The 23,139-nt window shown below is 37.8% G+C and overlaps 2 protein-coding genes across 3 annotated transcripts; both read left to right on the plus strand.

Annotated features, from left to right (window-relative positions):
- The first annotated feature begins 2,574 nt into the window (after positions 1 to 2,574).
- LOC128209382 (uncharacterized) lies at positions 2,575 to 21,593 on the plus strand. Of its 2 annotated transcripts, none has more exons than XM_052913414.1 (10): positions 2,575 to 2,637; positions 3,729 to 3,961; positions 4,213 to 4,258; positions 6,685 to 6,882; positions 7,308 to 7,424; positions 7,750 to 7,974; positions 8,239 to 9,475; positions 10,203 to 10,299; positions 18,282 to 18,450; positions 18,628 to 21,593. In XM_052913414.1, exons 2-10 carry the CDS (start codon positions 3,872 to 3,874, stop codon positions 18,870 to 18,872), a joined length of 2,424 nt encoding a protein of 807 aa, XP_052769374.1. In that variant the 5' UTR covers positions 2,575 to 2,637; positions 3,729 to 3,871; the 3' UTR covers positions 18,873 to 21,593. The 2 variants fall into 2 exon arrangements, with proteins under 2 accessions (XP_052769374.1, XP_052769369.1); XM_052913409.1 differs by lacking the exon at positions 2,575 to 2,637 and adding an exon at positions 2,902 to 2,966.
- LOC128209400 (platelet endothelial aggregation receptor 1-like) lies at positions 11,482 to 15,714 on the plus strand. The gene is made up of 2 exons (XM_052913424.1): positions 11,482 to 12,941; positions 12,984 to 15,714. The coding sequence occupies exon 1, from the start codon at positions 11,503 to 11,505 to the stop codon at positions 12,448 to 12,450; it is 948 nt and encodes a 315-aa protein (XP_052769384.1). The 5' UTR covers positions 11,482 to 11,502; the 3' UTR covers positions 12,451 to 12,941; positions 12,984 to 15,714.
- Positions 21,594 to 23,139: the final 1,546 nt, after the last annotated feature.

Below are 23,139 nucleotides of genomic sequence, written 5' to 3' on the forward strand. Positions count from 1 at the left end.
GGCCATGGGTGCAGGCATTGTTGAGTTATCACTCGGACAACCTTTAATTATTCAAGGTCAATGTGACCATGACCTTTGGTTCGATGATCCCCAAAATCAAAACGGATCATCTATTGGTCAGGCCGAACCTCCAATTCAATTTTTAGGGTCATGGGTGAAGGCATTGTTGAGTTATCACTCGGACAACTTTTTATCATTCAAGGTCAATGTGACCTAGACTTTTAGCCCGATGAACCCCAAAATCAAAAGGGGTCATCTACTGCTCAGACCGTACCTACAAGTCAAGATTGAGGGCCATGGGTGCAGGCATTGTCAAATTACCAATCGGACAACCTTTTATCATTTAAGGTCACTGTGACCTTGACCTTTGACCCGATGACCCTTAAAATCAATAGGGATCATCTACTGGTCAGGTCCAGCCTCCATGTAATGTTTGGTGTCCATAGGTCTAGGCATTGTTGATTTATCACTCGGACAAGCTTTATAATCCTTTTACCATTTAAGGTCATTGTGACCTTGACCTTTGACCCGATGACCCCTAAAATCAATAGGGGTCATATACTGGTCAGGCCCTATCTTCATGTCAAGTTTGATGACCATACATCAAGGAATTGTTGAGTTATTACTCGGACAAGCTTTGGTCTACCGACAGACCGACCGACCGACCGACATGTGCAAAGCAATATACCTCTCTTCTTCGAAGGGGGACATAATAAAGGATTGAACATTAAAGCTAGACTACATCATTGGAAATTAGAAGCACATAGAACGCTTGCATTTTGACCAGACCAGTTAATAAGACTTTTGATTCATTTCTAAATTGTCTACTTTCCTAAAATCAATCGGAAGAATGTTCCACACATGGGCAACCTCTAAACGAAAAATTAAAATCACAAATGCTATAACCAAAATCAACTACACAGATACACAATTAATCAATTTTAGGAAATTTCAGCAAACTTTATTGTTTCATAAAAACAAATCATAATCTTTTTTCACAGATTAAAAGAAGTTAAACGGGTGGGACAACTCAAGGCTGATTGATTGTCCTTCTCTGTTGAACTCTGCAGACATGCTGTTTTTTTGCTTTTAATGTACTGTTTATTGTAAAAAAATCTAATAAAACTTAAATGTTTTTTCTTGACATCTCATACACTGATTAATATGTCTGATGTATGTGTGTTCATCTTGCTATTAAATGTTACACCAATGTCCTTTTCCGAGTCTATTTGCTCTATATTTATTCTTTTTCCTTCAGACTTCATGTAGTACTGGAGTTCAGTGTTCTTCTGTTCTAGCGCATATATGCTTACAATTTCCTGTATTTATTTTCAATATCCATTTTTCTTACCATTTGGAAACATTGTCCAAATCACATTGTATAATGTAACAATCCATTTGAATTACAGACATAACGGACCAGACAAAACGGACCAGATTTCGGGACATTACGGACCATATTTCGGGACAATACGGACCATTTTGTAAAACATAACGGACCATGATCTATAATGTTATTAAAATAATTTTTTATGCTTTCATTTTGAAAACTTTCTTGTTAAACACCGCCAAAATTATTGAATTATGTTAAACGATTTAGAACAAGAAACAATTTTTCCAGTTGAAGTAGGTAGTTGGGGGAATATAAACATAAATGATAGAAATTGCCATCTTTGTGATTCTAATCGTATTGGTGATAAATTTCATTATTTATTAGAATGTAGTTATTTCATTAACGAAAGACGACGTTTCATTGATAACTTTAATTTTAGCTCATTTTGTCATGCATAAGATTTACCACGATAAATATTCCAAAAAGGATATGAATACATCTTAAAAACATTGGTTCTTATGAAGGATATCGAGTTTAATTTGAAATGATTTTTGCGCTTAGTGTTACTAAATACACGTTTACAATCTTTTTTATCGGTAATAAATATTTTCCATAAATGCATTATTTAGTAAGAAGTTAAAGTTTATCACTCAAAATCGATGTTTTTATACATGTGTATGTATTGATTTTGATTGTCACTTTAAAACTGGTTATTTTGGTTGCATTTAATCAGTATAATTTATTTGTAATTGTGGCCGGTTATTATTGGCGGTAAATTATCAAAGAAATAAACATTATACTGATCCGTTATGTCTGGTCCGTAATGTCCGTGACCCATCCATTTATATTTTGTTACAAGTATAAAGAAATTGTTTCGTCTGCAAATAATTTTACTACAGATCTTACCACCTCTGGTAGGTCGTTTTATAAAGACGTGAAATAAAATTGGTCCTAATACCAATCCTTAATGGATACCGCTCACTAACGACTTTTTTCCGAAAATGTATTTTCAATCCTGTCTGACTGGTGTATGTGAGGCAGAAACGCTTCAATCCAGTCTCACACTTGATCACTGTGTAATTTGCTTAAATTTTGATCAATTCCTCTTGAGAATATCACCAGAGTGACGATACTGTGGCGTTCAACATGCGTTAAATTTATCATGATTTGACTTCTGATGAATGAGAATGTATACTGTAGTTTTAGAAGACACAAACATTTTTAGTTGTAATCGTAAATTAAAAGCGGTACCCGGCGTTTGTTTACAAACATCTAGGTGTGTTGCACGTCTCAGGTAAATAAAGGTAAATATCCGTTTTTTCTTTTTATTTGTAAATGTCAATGTATGGTACATGTCTGATAAGTGCATTAGTGCTCAATGCTAGCTTTTATAAATATATTCACCTGATATGTTGTATACAAGTTTTATTGTGCACATCTGTGTCATGGGTAGAAGTGTAGTACTTGTCAGTACACATGCACTTCCTGGATGTTTAAATGATAACAAGTTCAGCTAAAATGTACAACTTTGTTTGCAATTCAGTCGATAAGAGCCCTGTACTTGATTTCTGGCGGTTGTGGGTTTGAACCTCACACACAGTGATCAGAACCCAATAGATCTCAGTCTCAAACGGTATACAATATGTCATGTACTTTTCACTAAAAAATGGGCTCAGAATTCACAATCCTTTTTGTTTTTTTAATGCTAAACAACTAGTACAGACATGTTTAATTGCTTTTAAAACACTTAGAACCCAGGGGGCATAATTATAGAAGCAGCATAAGCCTGTTACACTTGTAGCAGTAAAGTGAGTCAAATTCTGTTATTCTGGCAGAATTGCCCATTTGGAAGGATCCCTAGCACTAAGATACAGCCCTGTCCTGCAATGTTTTACTTTAAACATCATGTACTTATAATTTGTATTTTTTGAAATTGTATAATTTTCACACACAATTACTTATTATTAATAAATGCCATAATACACCAATATTATTGGGTGTTTGTTTGACATACAGTATACATTTAATAAATTGCTGATAGTGCACTGGAATTATGGTGGTCTGAGAGTAATGTGTGCTCAACAGGAATCCAAATGTATACAATATCCATAAACCCATGAACTCATAGACAAATCAAACAAAGGGTGGATACCATGTTTGAGTTTCTGTATATGTACATTTGGATTACATGCTGGATAAACATAAACTTGCTAGAACTTTCCCTAAGCCTGTATACTGTCATGAATGAGATATTGTGGTGAGTTTCAAAAATACAAATACAATGTACTTACCAGATCTGTTCTTTCAGGAATTGTTTCCTTAAAGACATTTTATGTTAGTTTAGAAGTGTTCACTTATTAGTAACTTTTCAATAAATATAATATATTTTTTTCAGAGACACATAAAAGAAGTAAAAACACTTGTGACACCTCACCATCCAGGCATGTTTAAAGTAGTTATACATCTGGTAGACCTCAGGCTCTGACAGTCCTTTCAACCAATGCTCCCACTCACCTGCCACACCCATCATCTGTTGCCATGGAGGTGGGAGGCCTGCAGGTGCTCCCCCCTGATAAGGTCATCTTCAGTGAACACCTTTATGACAAGCTCAACAGCAAATTCAAAAAGGTGGGTATCTGTGCTGACGTGAGCGTTGAAACCTCCATTTATTCTAGTTTATATTATTTTATTTAAATACAGTTTGATATGGTCCTTCTTGGTTATTTTTAGCCTTTTGCTTTTATTTTATTCTAAATATTTAAGCTTTTTTGCATGTGATTTTCTTTTGAACTTATCTGCTATGAAAGCATTTTGGGTTGCATGATCTTTTTATTTGATGTTGTTTTGTTTGTTTTAGTTTTTGAAACTTTTTTCGACAGATAAAGGTGGACCTAACACAAACTTGTGCGTCTGATGGAGGAAAAGGTATGTGTTTGTTATGGTTTTGTCCAAGCCATGATATTGCCCTAGCCATGTTATTGTCCTGGTCATGGCATTGTCCTGGCCATGATATTGTCATAGCCATGTTATTGTCCTGGTCATGGTATTGTCCTGGCCATGATATTGTCATAGCCATGTTATTGTCCTGGTCATGGTATTTTCCTGGTCATGCTATTGTCATAGCCATGTTATTGTCCTGGTCATGGTATTGTCCTGGCCATGCTATTGTCATAGCCATGTTATTGTCCTGGTCATGGTATTGTCCTGGCCATGCTATTGTCATAGCCGTGTTATTGTCCTGGTCATGGTATTGTCTGGTCATGCTATTGTCATAGCCATGTTATTGTCCTGGTCATGGTATTGTACTGGCCATAATATTGTCATAGCCATGATATTGTCCTGGTCATGCTATTGTCCTGGTCATGCTATTGTCATAGCCATGTTATTGTCCTGGTCATGGTATTGTACTGGCCATGCTATTGTCATAGCCATGTTATTGTCCTGGTCATGCTATTGTCATGCTTTTGTCATAGCCATGTTATTTTCCTGGTCATGCTATTGTCCTGGTCATGCTATTGTCATAGCCATGTTATTGTCCTAGCCATGGTTTATTATTCTAGCCGTGGTATTGTCCTTGCCATGTTATTGTCCTAGCCATGGTATTGTCTTAGCCATGGTATTGTCCTAGCCATGGTATTGTCTTAGCCATGGTATTGTCCTAACCATGGTTTTGTCCTTGCCATGGTATTGTCTTAGCCATGTTGTTTTCTTAGCAATGCTATTGTCCTAGCCATGGTATTATCCTAGCCATGGTATTGTCTTAGCCATGGTATTGTCCTGGCCATGTTGTTGTCATAACCATGGTATTGTCCTAGCCATGATATTGTCATAGCCATTTTGTTGTCACAACCAAGGTGTTGTCCTAGCCATGGTCTTGTACTACTCATGGTATCAGCTTAGCCATGGTATTATTCTAGCCATGTTTTTGTCATAATCATGGTATAGTTATAGCCAATGTATTTTCCTAGCCATGGTATTGTTGTAACCATGATATTGTCATAGCCATTATATTATCCTAGCCATAGTAATGTCATAGCCATGGTATTTTCCTAGCAACATTTTTGTAAAAAACAAGGTATTGACATAGACATGGTTTGTTCTAGCCATAGTATTGTCATGAATATGTTATTGTCATAATCATGGGATTGTCAATAGGTATTGTGATAACCATGGAATGTCCATAACCATGGTATTGTCCTAGCAATGGTTTTGTTCTAGGAGTAGTTTTGTCAAAGCCATGGTGTTGTCATTATTTGTTGTTGATAGACATATATTTCAATTGTGTGTCTTTCCCTAGGTCCAATTGTCTTGATACTGCTAAACATGGATTCATAATAAATTGCCTTAACAAAGTTTGAAGGTGTATATTGGCTTCACCCTATGGTTGATTGGTTGGTTGGCCAGTATGTTAATTTGAAAACCGATGGATGGAATTTAATTAAACTTCATATGATGATAAAACATAATGAGAGAAAGTGCAGTGTACAAGAACCATTACTCTTTTCAGCAAATTACAAAGTTATTGCCCTTTGTCATTTTTCCTTGTACGGAGCATAAATTGAAGAATACTACTGTGTGGAATTTGAGTAAACTTCATACAATGGTAAAGCACAATGTGAGTTAGTGCAGTGTATGAGAACCATAACTCTATTTCACTTAATTAAAGAGTTATAAACCTTTGTTACTTATCCTTGTCTGGAGCATAACTTAAATACTACTGGATAGACTTTGATTAAACTCCATACATAACAAAAGTTAACTCACAATAAATGGAAGTGTAGTGTACAATAGCCATAACTCTTTTTCAGCTTATGAAATAATTATTGCCCTTTGTTAATTTGCCTTTTTCTGGAGCATAACTTGAAAACTACTATTAGAATTTAATTAAACTACATACAATGGTTAAGCAAAATGAGAGTTAGTGCAGTTTACAAGAACCATAACTTTATTTCAGATAATAACAGAGTAATTGCCCTTTTTTACCTTTTCCCGTCCAGAGCATATCTTGAAAATTATTGGATGAAACTTTATTAAACTTCATACAATTGTTAAGCACAATGAGAGGAATTCCAGGGTACATGAGGATAATTACTCTATAAAAAGACTATTTCATATAATGACAGAGTTATTGCCCATGTCAGCAGTGTAATTACTTTCAATTATGCATCATCTTTTGGTCAAGCATGATGAGTGGAAATGCAGTGTTAATAACGTTGAAGTTATGACAAATAAAAAGTTTGCCATTCCTGTGTCCAGGCGGCATTTGGGGGGTATTCGTCATGCCTGTGACAGCTCTAGTTTTTCCTGGTATATTGCTTGTTAATGTCTGAGTGTTTGCATTCCCAATGCAGTGTTCCGGCTGGTTGTGCAAGATGGAAAGAGTCGGCCGAGGCTGCGGTTGGAGTTCACAGAGCAGGAATTATGTCTTGTACGCCTGGAGGAGGTCCAGGATCATGTGAAAGAGACGTCATGCTTCCCGTGCCTCACTCGTAACTACTTCCCGGTCCTTACATACTCCCGCCTCCTCATTTTGCTCTATTGTGTGCCAGGTAGGAATCTCATGAAATGTAATGTATTGAAAATATGTTTGTATTTTTCTTTTACTTGAAGTTATTTCTTATTTTTGATTTCATTGTGAGAGGGTTTCAAAACAATGGACCCTGAGCATAACAATAACTCGCAATGAGCAATATTTTATGCATAGATAATTTTGATAATATGCAGGTCTGCTGGAAAAAATGTGAGTATAGGACTCTAGATGCACTGCAAAATGAATTGCTGCTTAAGGTGTGGTGTCTTGGCCTCTTAAGGGAAACACAAGTATAGTTTTTCACACAGGAAACAGACCAGAATGAGATTGATAACAGCTTATAGCTGTCATCACAATAAAGAAAAAATAAATATGTGTAAAATAAACACACAAGATTTAAATGGGCCTTATTTACATTTTGTACTACAATTGTGTGTGTTACAGAAAATGGGGATGAGGCTCAGTGCATCAAGATCCCGTTTCTGCAGCCAGGCAACGTGCACGCCACCACCTCGCTCCAGCGACTCAACAGGTGCATCCTGGAAAACATTGTCAGGCCAGGTACACAACATGGTGGTTGCTTATTTGTCATTCTTTTAGATGGTAGAGATAAAGGTCATACAGGTTAAAAATGATGAGTTATAACTTATATTTATACAATTTACCCTTTGATGTGTACTCATGTGCAGATTTATCTCAGGGGCAAATATGTGCATATAAACCCAATGTCTGAAGGTAGAATAAATATGACATGTTATGTTTTGATTTAAAAACAAAAATCAAAGTGAAGTCCATTCAATTTTGTTGAAATAACCCAGAATTTTGATGTCTATATTTGATGATCATACGTTAGAAGCCCTGACCACAATGTGTTGTTTGTTGACAGATGAGTTGAAGCACTGGCAGGTGACGGTGGTTCAGTGTGGTTCACTGTCTCCTGGCCAGCTTGTGTTCCTCTGTCTGAGCAAGTATGCATTCTCTGTCGTGCTCAACGTCCACATCCTCCACCATCATCCGTTTAACACAAGTCCCACCACTTTGACAACCAACCCTGATGCGCACACCCTCGAGATCTCGGTGCAGGAGAGGGCGCCAAATGAGGAATCTGGCAGTTGGTGTTCATTTGTCTTGAAATTAGAAATTTCACAAAATTTTCATAATTTGTTAAGATACTTTTGGAACATGCAAATAAGGCAGAAGCATTTTTTACATCTAATTTAAGTAAAGTGTAGTCATGTTTGACTTCCTCTCAAAGTAGAATGTTTTCCACCACCAATACACATGCATAGTGATAGTTTTATTTTTGTAGTATAAATTATGGTTGTTTAAACTTGTGAATGAAGTAAATCAGTTTTTTGTTGTATCACATTTTCAGACTTCTCCTTGACGCGGAAGTATGTATTTCAATCCCCTCATTGGCAGTCAATGGAGAAAAGCTTTAAGGACCTGATTTGCAAATCCCAGCACATCTCCCAGAAACCCAGTGCTCATTTCAACATCCTACACAGCGAGCAGAGTGCCTCCTTCACCCCTGGCACAACCTCCGACAGCATCATGATTATTCCACACTCCTTCGAGAACAACAACACAAGCTCATCTAGCAGTAATGGGCACATGCCTGGCCACATACCAGGTCTCACACCAGGCCCTAAAGGATGTGGCACAAATTTTGATGCTCTTCCAACACCTCATTTGAGGATTCATGCTGCCAGTAATGGCAGTGCCTGTAAGAGTGATAGTTCTGCTGTTGTAGTGCTGGAAAATCATGACTCCGAACATTTTATTGCTCGCGGTCCAAACCTTGTGTTTGATGTTCATCAAAGTGCAAGTGATAAGTTAGATAATGCTGTGAAAGAAAATATAAATGAAACTGTGCCAAGAAAAGCAAATCCCCCTAAAGACCTTTCATTAAAAACACCTCAACAACATTCCACTAAAGTGGAGACAAAACGATTCAGTGATTCCACATTAAGTCCTCAAAAGTCTATTTCTCCTGGAACTAACTTGTCTTTCTCAGGTGCTGAGCTGCTTGTAGAAGACTTTTTTGATCCTCACCCGTCATTCCTTGCCGAGGCAGAGGCTACCAAGATACCTCTCCCTGCTCCTTGCATGTCTTTGTCAGCTCCACATGCGGACTTCCCCGACTTCAGGCTGAGGATCTCGGAGGAGATATCTGACCCAAATGATGACCATTCTGACCTTTCCTTACATGATAGTGATGTTGACACACACTTAAAACTTGCAGGGCAGGATGGAGGGGAGACACTCCCCAAATTTCCGGCCACGCCACCACCTCCCCGCCGCAAACCCCTGCTTCGTTCTCAGAGCTTTATAAAACTATCCAGTGAAGAATGGAGTCACTTTTATGTGAACATGGCTCAAGAGCTCTCCGCGAGAAGCAGTATACATGATGATTCAATTTTCCAGTATTATCGTTTCTACTACAATCTTGGCATTGTACGCATCACTTCAGGGCGCATGAGTAAAAAAATTATTAGAAGGAAGAGACTGAGTTCTGAGATACCTCAGCTGGATTTTAACAAGTTGGAAAACCATGAAAACTGGTATGACCGTGACTATAAAGAAAGAAGCAAGGATATCACATTTTGCAGGTAAAAATATGTATAATGTCTTTATAAATGGCGAGTTGATTATTTGATTGTTTATTTGTTTGCAATATTTTTCCTTATTTCAACTTACACTTTGAATTTTTTGGTCTTAATTGAGCACACAATGCTTCTAATGAGCTACTGTGATTGGCTGTTGTCAATCAATCTTCATGAAACTTGTTGAGAGTGTGTGTCTCTTTGACAACACTCTACAAGCAACATTTTCCACCCAATCTCAATAAATATTGTTCGAATGTTTGTTTATTGAAGTCTCAAATGAGTGTCATAGGGCCTATATAGCCCTCTTGTTTGGAGGGATAGTTTTAATAGGTCAGTTGGCTTAATGAAAGAGCAGAAATATTGTCTATTTTGTAGGTGACATTTTCCAAAACAAGTATGAAATTCTACTTCAGTTTTCTCACAGTCCAGTGTAAATGGTTTGATCATCTTAGTGATAATATTATAATGACTCTCCATGTAAATGTACATGTACAAATTAATGATTTCCATTTATCCTAGTGTACTTACTACTGAATTCATTTACATGCGTTATAAAAAACTCTACCAGTAATCAAATACCTTGTCCTGTTATAACAAGTCAATGATTTTTGCAATTTCAAGAATTTTCTTGATTTTGCATTCCAATTTTGACAATTATTCTTAAGAACCCATATGAATGTAATTTGAAATCATTCCATTCTGTCATGCCTCATTATCAGCCTTATTTCAGGTTGATGAACATTCCTCCAGAATCGGATGAACCACCTCCCCCACCCCCTCACCCCAATGCACAACAAGATGATGACCCATATTGGACAAAAAGCACGGTAAAACAATCACACGCTTTCGTGCCCTTATCCTGGTCGTTCTTATATTGGTTTTTTTTAATTTACAGCTGATAAGCTGGTACCACTTGGTTCATATTTATTACATTTCTTTTTCACAACCAAAATAATGTTTTAAAGTCTTATTGAAAATGTTTCCCCATTATTGAAAATGTCTCCCCATTAGTCAATCTGTTGAACAGATACATGTATGAGGTAGTTATCTCAATAAGTTTTTTGGTTATTCAAAAAAGAAATTAAACATAGAAGGAGGATGTCAGCCCAAGCTCAAGCTCAATTGTGCCAAAGTCTACCAGGCATGTTATATCACAGCATGTCTGTGCCCCATGTCCACCAGGTATGTTTTATGGAGGATGTCAGCTACAGCTTGGCTCTGCCCCATGTCCACCAGGTATATTTTATGGAGAATGTCAGCTACAGCTTGGCTCTGCCCCATGTCCACCAGGTATGTTTTATGGAGGATGTCAGCTACAGCTTGTCTGTGCCCCATGTCCACCAGGTATGTTTTATGGAGGATGTCAGCTACAGCTTGGCTCTGCCCCATGTCCACCAGGTATGCTCTATGGAGAATGTCAGCCACAGCTTGGCTGTGCCCCATGTCCACCAGGTATGCTCTATGGAGGATGTCAGCTACAGCTTGGCTGTGCCCCATGTCCACCAGGTATGTTTTATGGAGAATGTCAGCCACAGCTTGGCTGTGCCCCATGTCCACCAGGTATGTTTTATGGAGGATGTCAGCTACAGCTTGGCTCTGCCCCATGTCCACCAGGTATGCTCTATGGAGAATGTCAGCCACAGCTTGGCTGTGCCCCATGTCCACCAGGTATGCTCTATGGAGGATGTCAGCTACAGCTTGGCTGTGCCCCATGTCCACCAGGTATGTTTTATGGAGAATGTCAGCCACAGCTTGGCTGTGCCCCATGTCCACCAGGTATGTTTTATGGAGGATGTCAGCTATGTCCACCAGGTATGTTTTATGGAGGATGTCAGCTACAGCTTAGCTCTGCCCCATGTCCTCAAGGTATGTTTTATGGAGAACGTCAGCTACAGCTTGGCTCTGCCCCATGTCCACCAGGTTTGCTCTATGGAGGATGTCAGCTACAGCTTGGCTGTGCCCCATGTCCACCAGGTATGTTTTATGGAGAATGTCAGCCACAGCTTGGCTCTGCCCCATGTCTACCAGGTATGCTCTATGGAGGATGTCAGCTACAGCTTGGCTCTGCCCCATGTCCACCAGGTATGTTCTATGGAGGATGTCAGCTACAGCTTGGCTGTGCCCCATGTCCAACAGGTATGTTTTATGGAGAATGTCAGCTACAGCTTGGCTCTGCCCCATGTCCACCAGGTATGCTCTATGGAGAATGTCAGCCACAGCTTGGCTCTGCCCCATGTCCACCAGATATGTTTTATGGAGAATGTCAGCTACAGCTTGGCTCTGCCCCATGTCCACCAGGTATGCTCTATAGAGAATGTCAGCCACAGCTTGGCTGTGTCCCATGTCCACCAGGTATGTTTTATGGAGAAGGTCAGCTACAGCTTGGCTGTGCCCCATGTCCACCAGGTATGTTTTATGGAGAATGTCAGCCACAGCTTGGCTCTGCCCCATGTCCACCAGGTATGCTCTATGGAGGATGTCAGCTACAGCTTGGCTGTGCCCCATGTCCACCAGGTATGCTCTATGGAGAAGGTCAGCTACAGCTTGGCTGTGCCCCATGTCCACCAGGTATGTTTTATGGAGAATGTCAGCCACAGCTTGGCTTTGCCACATGTCCACCAGGTATGCTCTATGGAGGATGTCAGCTACAGCTTGGCTCTGCCCCATGTCCACCAGGTATGTTTTATGGAGAATGTCAGCTACAGCTTGGCTCTGCCCCATGTCCACCAGGTATGCTCTATGGAGAATGTCAGTCACAGCTTGGTTGTGCCCCATGTCCACCAGGTATGCTCTATGGAGGATGTCAGCTACAGCTTGTCTGTGCCCATGTCCAACAGGTATGCTTTTTAGAGGATGTCAGTAACAGCTTGGCTGTGCCCCATGTCCACCAGGTATGTTTTATGGAGGATGTCAGCTTGGCTGAGCTGATGTCCACCAGGTATGCTCTATGGAGGATGTCAGCTACAGCTTGGCTGTGACTATGTACACCAGGTATGTTTTATGGAAGATGTCAACTACAGCTTGGCTGTGCCCTGTGTCCACCAGGTATGCTCTATGGAAGATGTCAGCTACAGCTTGGCTGTGCCAATGTCCACTAGGTATGTTTTATGGAGAATGTCCGCTACAGCTTGGCCGTGACCATGCCCACCAGGTATGTTTTATTGAAGATGTCAGCTACAGCTTGGCTGTGACCATGTCCACCAGGAATGTTTTATTGAAGATGTCAGCTACAGCTTGGCTGTGACCATGTCCACCAGGTATGTTTTATTGAAGATGTCAGCTACAGCTTGGCTGTGACCATGTCCACCAGGTATGTTTTATAAAGGATGTCAGCTACAGCTTGGCTGTGACCATGTCCACCAGGTATGTTTTATTGAAGATGTCAGCTACAGCTTGGCTGTGACCATGTCCACCAGGTATGTTTTATTGAAGATGTCAGCTACAGCTTGGCTGTGACCATGTCCACCAGGTATGTTTTATTGAAGATGTCAGCTGTGACCATGTCCACCAGGTATGTTTTATAAAGGATGTCAGCTACAACTTAGTTTTGCCCATGTCCAACAGGTGGGTTTTATATGTTTTAATTAGCTTGTCAGACCTTTGTTAGCTCACCTGAGCAAAAAGGGGTCAAGGATGAGGTATTGTGATTTTAAATGCATGATTTACTGCAGGAGAATTTCAAATACATTTACTTTAAATTACAGTAAATTTGTAATGGTATGTATACTGAACTTACTAACGATAATCACATGAAACATAAAGTTGATAGGAAATAAACCACGGGTTAGAATTGTACCATTAGCAGCATCAAGAAAAATGTTTCATATTTATTTTGCAAAAAAAACTAAGATTTTTAAGTTGAGACTAATTGTTGGTACAAATTTATAAGATTTTAAAAGTTTTCCATGTACAGTAGTCATATACAGTGTAGTGAAAACTACCCCCGACCTTTGTCAGTAAAATTTTAACACACCAACATGGCTTGAAAGAGTTTGATAAGGTCCACCTTAGGCCAAAATAAATTGGTTTGGTAAGGATTACATCTTTTTTAAAAACAGGCAGGGTAGGTAGGCTTTTTTTTCTTTTTTTTATATTAAGCTTTATATACATGTAAGACATTATTTTTATCATTGGAGAATGGTTCAGTATACATACCATTACAAATTTACTGTAATTTAAAGTACATGTATTTGAAATTCTCCTGCAGTAAATCATGCATTTAAAATAACACACTGTCAAGCTATTCATCATGTTAAGATTACCCAATCTCTTACAATAATGATAAATTGTTTAATACTAAACCATGGAAAATTGGCCTAATACTTGAAAAATAATTACCGGTATGAAGCATTTCTCATAACATTTGTTTTATTTTCTACTCAAGTTATAGTGAAATTCTAAACCTCTTACATGACTGTCTTGTTCTATTTTTGTTTCATGATAACTGTTTATAAGTTTAGTTTAAGTTTCATCATACAGTATTAAAATTACCGGTATGCATTCCAAAATACATCTGACTTAAAAAGTTCAACATGTAAAGATAATCGTATCTCTTTCAATAAGGCTACTAAATTAATGTGAAACTAAACTAAACTTTTGTTTGTTTGTTTAGCATTAAGTAAGTTATAGTTAGCTGTTTTCCATTGCTTGTTTGTATTGTATTAGGTCTGCTTATGTATCCTGTATTGCATGCAGGAAGTTGCATTATTTTCTAATAAAGTTTCAAAGTTCAATTTATATTTTCTCGATTGTAAAGGCATCTGAAATCTGATATATAAATCAAGTCTGTCACCTGGGCAGAAACCTAGGAAACCGTTATCCAAGATTAAAATGCAGTACTAAAAACCCAATATGGCCAAGGCCATTAATATTTGGTAAAAAGCCTAATGTAGTGGCCTTTTACCAATTAGTTATTAAATAATGCCCCTAAGGTCAAAATTGTTTATGGCACAGGGCCCGGGTTTTTAGCTCCACTGGCCGAAGGCCATGGAGCTTATGTCGTCACAGATTGTCCGTCGTGAGTGCGTGCGTGCGTGCGTGCGTAAACTTTTACTTTAAACGACATCTCCTCTGAAACTGATGAGCGGATTTTGACAAAACTTCACAGGAATGTTCCTTTGGTGGTCCTTTACCAAAATTGCTCAAATGGTTCCGGTCCATTGCACAATATGGCCGCCAGAGCTAAAAATAGCAAAATCTTTAAACGACATCTCCTCTGAAACGGTTCGGCAGATTTTGATGAAACTTGACAGTAATGTTCCTTGGGTGGTCCTTTATTAAAATTGCTCAAATGGTTCTGGTCCATTGCACAATATGGCCGCCACAGCTAAAAATAGCAAAATCTTTAAACGACATCTCCTCTGAAACGGATAGGCAGATTTTGATGAAACTTGACAGAATTGTTCCTTGGGTGGTCCTTAACCAAAATTGCTCAAATTGTTCCGGTCCGCTGCACAACATGGCTGCCACAGCTAAAAATAGCAACATCTTTAAACGACATCTCCTCTGAAACGGATAGGCAGATTTTGATGAAACTTGACAGAATTGTTCCTTGGGTGGTCCTTTAACCAAAATTGCTCAAATTGTTCCGGTCCGCTGCACAACATGGCTGCCAGGGCAAAAAAATAGAAAAACCTTTAAAGAACATTTTCTCAGAAACCGATGATCAGATTTTGATGAAACTTAACAGAAATGTTCCTTGGATGGTCCTTTATCAAATTTGCTTCAATGGTTTCGGTCCACTGCACAAGATGGCCACCAGAGGTAAAAATAGAAAAACCTTTAAACGACTTCTCCTCAGAAACCGATGATCGTATTGCAATGAAACTTGACAGAAATGTTACTTGGGTAGTCCTTAACCAAAATAGCCCAAACAGTTCTGGTCTGCTGCACAACATGGGCACCAGAGCTAAGAATAGAACAAAACGTTAAACTACATCTTCTCAGAAACCGATTATCAGATTTTGATGAAACTTTACATAAATGTTCATCGGGATGCCCTTTAACCAAAATTGCCCAAATGGTTCCGGTCCGCTGCACAACATGTCTGCGAGAGTTAAAAATAGAAAAACCTTTAAGGACTTCTCGTCCGCAGTCTTCACGAAAAACATTTTAACCTACTAGCCAGTTGGACTAGCATAATGGCATATTTTACTAGTCCGAATGACAATCTAGTAGTCCGACTATTTTGCCACATTATAAAACTGTATGCTTGAGGTAAATACCTATTTCAATTGAGCAGCTTGCAGTTTGAGTAAACATTTCTTTATTATGATGCTCATGCAGTGATAGGGAGTGACATCCTTCTGTTGGGAATAGTGCTCCTTGTTTTTCAGAACCTATGGGTACTATGTAAAAACAAAAGGCATCTTGCTTGAATAGACTGTAATAATATCAACATGGTTAGAAAAGAAATGCCATGCTTTAATAGCTTTGATTACATTTTACTACTGAATTACCTCCCTTTAATAGAAAAAAAAATAATGTCTTAATTTTTCACGTATAGCATCTTTAAATAATTTTTAAACAATAATAATTTATGAGTAAACATATAGGCATAAAGTTCTCACAAAAAGATCAATTTAAAAACCTTACATTTATACATAGGAAAGTATATATAGACTGAACATTAATTTTCGTTTAAGTGACATTCTGAAAGTTTATGAAACAGCTATTTTTAGTAACTTAAATGGCCGAAAAGTGTAAGTGAAACACCAAGTCGATTCTATCTCGTCAGTTCTTGTTCAGGTTAGATATTTGCTTCATAATCTATTCAGATTAAATGTTAACCGATGATCAGATTTTGATGAAACTTGACAGAAATGTTCCTTGGGTGGTCATTAACCAAAATTTGTTAAATGGTTCCAGTCCACTGCACACCATGGCTGCCAGAGCTAAAAAATAAAAAAAACTTTATACGACTTGTCGTCGAAACCGATGACCTTTTTTCGATAAAACTTGACAGAAATGTTTGTTTGGTGCTCCTTTACTCAAATTGCCCAAATCATTTCGGTCCACTGCACAACATGGCAGCCAGAGCTATTAAAGTAAAATTTTTTTTTAAATAACTTCTCCTCAAAAATTGATGATTGTATTTCTATGAAACTTGACGAAAATGTTCGTTAGGTGGTCTTTGCTTGAACCTTTTGGCCAGTGGAGCACAGGCACTGATGTGCCTCTTGTCTATAAACTTGCCAAGGACCCAGACCCTTTATATTTGGTATAGAGCCTCATGTAATGGATTGTAACTTGTAACCTATATCAATAACAACCACTTACTTAGCAACCTATGACGTCCTTAGCAACCATTGCCATCTTTAGCAATCACTTACTTCCTTAGCAACCAATGATGTTCTTAGCAACCAATGACTTTCTAACCAGCTATCTTACCAGCCAAGTACTTCTTTAGCTTAAATGTCTTAGAAATCGATGATTATCTTACCACCTTATGGGTTTCTTAATAACAAATCGCTTCTACTGTAGCAACACGATAATTCCCTAGCATTTTTACCTACATCCATAGCCATCAATGATTTCTCTTGCAACTAATTACTTTCTAAGCAACAAATGACTTCCCTAGCAACTAATGAGTCCCTACGGAACCAGTTACTACCTTAGCTACCAGATAATTTCTTAGCAACCACTTCTTCTTAGCAACTACCTACATCCATAACAACCAATGACTTCCTTATCAACATATGACTTCTTAAGCAACCAATGACTTTTTTAGCAACCAATGCCGTTCTTATGAACTACCTGCAACCATAGCAACCAATGACTTTCTTAGCAATCATTGATAAACTTAGCAACTTCCTTCATCCATAGCAACCAATGACCAATTTTTCAACCAATGACTTACCTAGCAACCATTGACTACATGAGCAGCCGATCACTTCCTTAGCAACCACTTATGTCCTTAGCCACCAATGACTTTCTTAAAAACCAATTACTTCCTTAGCAACCACTTTCTTGCTTAGCAACCACTTTCAACCATTTCAACCAATGACATTCTCATTAACCATTGACTTCCATATCAACAGTAAGCTTCTATTGCCATCACATCCATTGGCCATGGACACACGGGTGCGAAACAATAACGGTAAACAGGCGGTCAGTTTTATTCCCTACAAAATAAAAACACTTGATAATACTGGTTTTATCTTAAATGTAAGCTTCTTGAGTAAAATGCAGCTGAAAATTGGTGAAAATGTTCTACTTTCGTTTGTAAACATGTTGATGAGAGAATCAGTTTTATAACTCGAAAAAACAATATGTTTACAAAATAAACGAAATATGTGTAAAGATTAAACATACTTATATGGCACTGCATTCCCCGATTTCTCAAATAAGCCCTCATAATTGTGATATTAGATAAAATAACGAGTCATACTTACGTTTTATGATGATATCCATTCTTTTGCTCTAGCTCGGAAGTGTCATTGGCTTTTTTTATACACAGCTCCTAAAAGAGCTGGAACCACTGTTTCGCACACAACCAGCAAAAAAAGTCTTGATTTTCCTTAAAATACTATTGATTTCCCTTAACAAAATAAAACCTTATCAACCATCAACTTATTTAGCAACCACTTATTTCTAATGAAAGTAACAACAACCTTAGTAACCTCTGACTTGTTGGTCAATTTAATCAGGTGAGCGATATAAGGCATCCTTAGCCCTCTTATAATATGTTTCTTGGAGGATGTCAGCTGCGCACATCTTGTCTTTCAGGACCTGTGTTAGTATAATGATGTTAATAACTAATACATGTTTGAGCACAATATAAAGCTTTTTCTATATTGTTGTGTTTCAGCTCTGTGTGACATTACAGCAGATACTGCAGGAGGCGCAGGACCAGCTGGCCGTGTTTGATGAGATACGCCAGGCTCTTGACCTCACCCCAGAGCAGCTGATGCAGGTTCAGACACTCCTCTCACTCCTACCCGCACACAGCAACTGGCGCACACTTGCCGAGTATATAGGTAGGTAGCAGTGGGTTGCTTCACCTTCACCAGTATTCTTTTGTCAACAGGGTACACCATAAGTATATAATATATATACATTGAATCAAGAAAGAAAAACAATGCCTTAATTTATTTGTATGTTTTATGAGTTTATAAGGTATCTGTATGTAACACCTTGTTCTTGTCTTACTCCAGGTTTGTCGAGTATAGACACGAGCATCATTGAGCACTTCTGCTTCACCTATCGGGAGCTGGCGGCCAAGGTTGTGTTTGCCCACTGGATGCGGGAGAGTCATCGTCCAGACTATGTGTCGATTCCCTGCTGCTGGGAGAGCCTGGCCACGTTTGCAGGGCAACACGACCGGGAGGACGTGCTCAAAGTGATTAGACAGACAGAGGTGAACCCGGTGGCAGACGAGGATATGATCACACACCTGTAGGGCCATGTGGGGTATGAGACAGACACTGACTCGCTTGTAGGGTCTGAGGAAGGGTGATGGGGAGAAGCGAACACGAAGGCATGAGTGTAGCTTGAGCAAATGAGATGTACAGAACCACCCTGCGGTGCAGTGCTCCATGAGAAGGTGTTTTTATAGTGTGAAAGTCGATGCCTATAATGCCATATGGAACTACACCAGTTGGTTATACATACAATTTGTTTTTGAACACCCAATAATGCATTTTTGTTATAATATGAAAACTAATATTTATGTAGTGAACAGTGATTAATAGAGATAATTTTAGTGTCATCACCTGTTTCAAAGTTTGCTGGAACCACATCATGACCACTGTGTATTCGACTTAAAACTTAGTGTTTGTTGATTGGCCAAATGTTTTATAAGGGTATATTGTATGTCGTTCTCATGTTTGAGCCTTAATGGTTCAACAGATCTTCATGCTGGTCATTGTAGTCTGTCTATTTAGGCTGCTTACAAACATGCGCCCTATGCAGCATCAGAACATATAATGCTTAACCTTTTATGCTAAATATCCACTTTAAGTCTGATTAACTGTCTGTTGTAGATCTGATATATTTTACATTCTTCTTTTTACAATCATAACTGAACATATATATACCTGTGTTGAACATTATAGATAGTTTTAGATACAGATTCAGTTTTAATTGTTGTGACTATTGATCTTGTAGGTGTATATACATGTAGTCTTATCTTGCTCAAAAGAGTATGACATTTTATCAAATAATCAGTATATTTATACGAGAAAAACATGTTGTCAATAACTAGAATACTTACAGATATGTATGCATGACATATGTACAGAATTTGTAATATGAGACATGTTTTGACTGAACTTTGTATGGTGATTTGGCATTTTTGATCATTGGAGTCTTACTTAAACAATTCAAACAGCTTAATAATCAGTTAAGTTATTAAAATAATTTATTTCTGTTCTCTGTTCAACAAATTAAGTGCAAATGTTTGGGGTGAAATGTCTCTTGACTCTGTTGTAATTACACTGTTGTTGATGTAGGCTGGGAACATGACACACGATTTCAATTTATAGCATTCTGTATTCTAGGCAGTTTGCCAGTTTTTGTTTACTTATCTATTGTTAAAGCACACGTCACTTGTTTTAATTATTTAAGCACATGTTATATTAATTAAAATGATTTAAATTTTAAGTGACATTAATGATATGTTAGTTGCCATATTTGGCCACTGCTAATTATACCTTGCTTCATGTGCTTTATATTGCTGTTGTAGGCTGATACAAGGAATTGTTGACTGTTTCATATAATCAGTACTTAAAATTATAGATTTTTTCCCATGAATAAGGTCAATTGAAACGCTCTTTGAATTTGTTTGTTAAAGATTATAAAAGAAATAAAGACAATGGAAGAGGGGTAATAAATGGCCTTTGGCTAAATACTGGATATGGGGCAAGGATTTATGGGCAGACAACAAACAGTATTTCATGTGGATATAGTAAAATTAATGTGCTTTTTATTTTCATTTTTATTTTATGACATATTTAACCTTAGTGAGAGCCCCATGATTAACCATGACGTAAAAATGCTTGACATCTGTGCTAACACCTAGAAGCACTTGAGGATTGCACACTTGGACAGACTTCAATCCATGTTCTATACCATTTCAACAACAGTTTAAAGATAGTTTTGTCGCTCACAAAGAGTGTTTTAAAGCCAAAGCAGTTTCAATCTATATCAAAGGAAACAAGTTTTATGCAAGGTGTATTTTATTTGGCAAGGTGATATGTCATATTGAAGTAAGATTGTGATGTTTGTGATGTTTTGTAACTGTACTTTGTTTCACACCGGCATGCACTGAAGATCTTACCATCTCTATATAGGGACTGCTTAGCACCTGCAGTATATTTTATAGAACTGAAATTGTTTTCACACACATATGTATAAGACCATATGTCATCCTAACTATATTTTAATATCATATAAACACCTCCAAATGAGCCATAACCTGTACACAGATATGACATATGTAGTCATGCATGTAATACATACCTTGTAGCTCGTCAAAAGTTTGAGATATTGCCATGACCTTGGTGTCCGCAGTAACTGGAGTCATTTTCCAGTAGCTGTTTAAGATATTCAATACAAAATCAGAACACATGTTACCAATGTCAATGCATGAGTTGGAAGGGGCATAAGTCTGGCTTCAACAATTGTTGGGTTATGCCCCTTGCTTGACTGAGATATAAGGAAGAGTAATGACTCCCATTCGCAGTGCTCTCCTTTACTGAATCCCTACAATGCAGCTGACCTTTAGTTAGTTTATACTAATTTTTTAGTTTTAGTTCGATTGTGAAGGAAGCTGACAGCTTGTAGATTTACACTATAGTCTGTTACCTGTGGTGTCCATTTTGAAATACCCTGAGAAGGTACCCCTAGGAGAGTATCGAACCCACAACTTTTGGGTAGAACACTCTTACCCATGAATAAATACCTTGCCTTAGCTTTGTCATATCATTTTTACTTGATCATTAATCATTTTAGATGACCTTTTACATGTTAGCATAATATTTTATTTATACAAATGTACGCATTTTAAACGTCTGGGTTGTTAATCGTGTGCTGAATTTATAATTTTATATTTGTTGAGATCTGTTTTCCTATATTTGTTAATACTCTATGTCGAGGTTTTCTAAAAAAATATTTCCACCTAGCATTGTTGGCGTTGGTCAGTGCTGCCCAGTCCACGTCCATCCTCATGTATTTGTGTGTCTGTCTGTCGACTAAGTCAGGACCCAATTACACACATAAAAGTAATTTCCCTCTCAATCTCAACTCATTTTATTACACAACATCAACGCTGTATTCAAAACGTTTTCGAAGCGCATCCTCTAATAGATTTATAGATTGTATAAGGGCATTCACTTATCATTGGGATCAAAGGAAGAGTACGTCGACCTCGAGTACAATTTGATTTACAAATCACTGAAAACAACGACAGTTTATTTGAAAACCTGTGCATTAATGATTGATAGTAATCACATAGTTAAAAGTTTATAATAAATCAGTTTTTTAAACGTTGATGTTGTCATTTAACGGGCTAATCTGCAATTATTCGCGTTTACGTCACATAAGTGCTCGTCTTTCATGATTATCGAATATGTGTACATGTATGTCTATGAAAGCAGACGAAAGTTCAGATCGATCATTCCCGTGGTTTTATGATGTTTCACATATTTTTACCTTTTTTTCTCGTGTTCAACGTTCAACTTCAGCTTCAACGATTTGGAGTAATTGTATATGGTGATATATACGGGCGCCACGGACCAGAACCCTGTCTGTTGACGTAGAAAATATTATAAAAAAAACTTGTACATTTCAATTAGTAAATATTTCTAAATCGTGAGCTATATAATGTTTGAGTGTGTATAATTGGCCAATTTCTTATCCACAATATCGCGGTCTTAAAATTTAATTTAACGAAATCAACATTTTTGGCGAAGGGATACCGGAAAGTGCGTTTGTGAGACTTTAAAATGAACAGCCCTAGTTATCGGGCACATGCTTAAGAAACTTTGATAGTGCTTACAGCTTCGAGCAATATTCCTAAAACTTTAGCAGTTTATAGTTGCTGTTTTAAAGCGTCAACATTTAAGTTCACTCGTTCAATCTTGAACAAACAGGCAACCATTTTTCCAAAGTTATATTAAGTACGTATAGGTCAATCCCAGAGCGAGGCTGAAAGGTTATGCGAATTTTAATGATCGCGACCATCCGTTGGCGCATAACCGGCCATTCAACCGGAAATTGGCGATATTCACCGATCTATTTGCCCCTTTTTATAAAAAAACACAGTGAAATTCATATTACTCTATTTAAAAAAATATATATTGCTTGTTTTTTTCTGTGTTGTTTTTTCTTCTGAAAATGGGATATTTCAGAGGCTTATTTTAGGAAGAAAATGCTCCGTCGCTTGGGGAAGTAGCCGAGAACCGGCTACGGCAAAGAAGGGTAAAAAGGCACTCTTTATCAACTCAAAGAAAGCTATTACCTATCCACCTTTCATAAATGGATTATTTACACATACCTACTAAAATTAGCCCGCAGACATTTACTGCAAAATAACAATTTGGCTGTCATTCGGGTGGTGGGAGGGTACATGTTTCATTTACTTTTTAACGTACGTGTTTCTGACTACATGTCGCTCTCTTGGTTTAATATGCTATTTATCAATCCATGTCATCCCAGCTTATTTTAAT

This window comes from Mya arenaria, chromosome 2, assembly GCF_026914265.1.
Source record: "Mya arenaria isolate MELC-2E11 chromosome 2, ASM2691426v1".
Lineage (NCBI taxonomy): Eukaryota > Metazoa > Mollusca > Bivalvia > Myida > Myidae > Mya > Mya arenaria.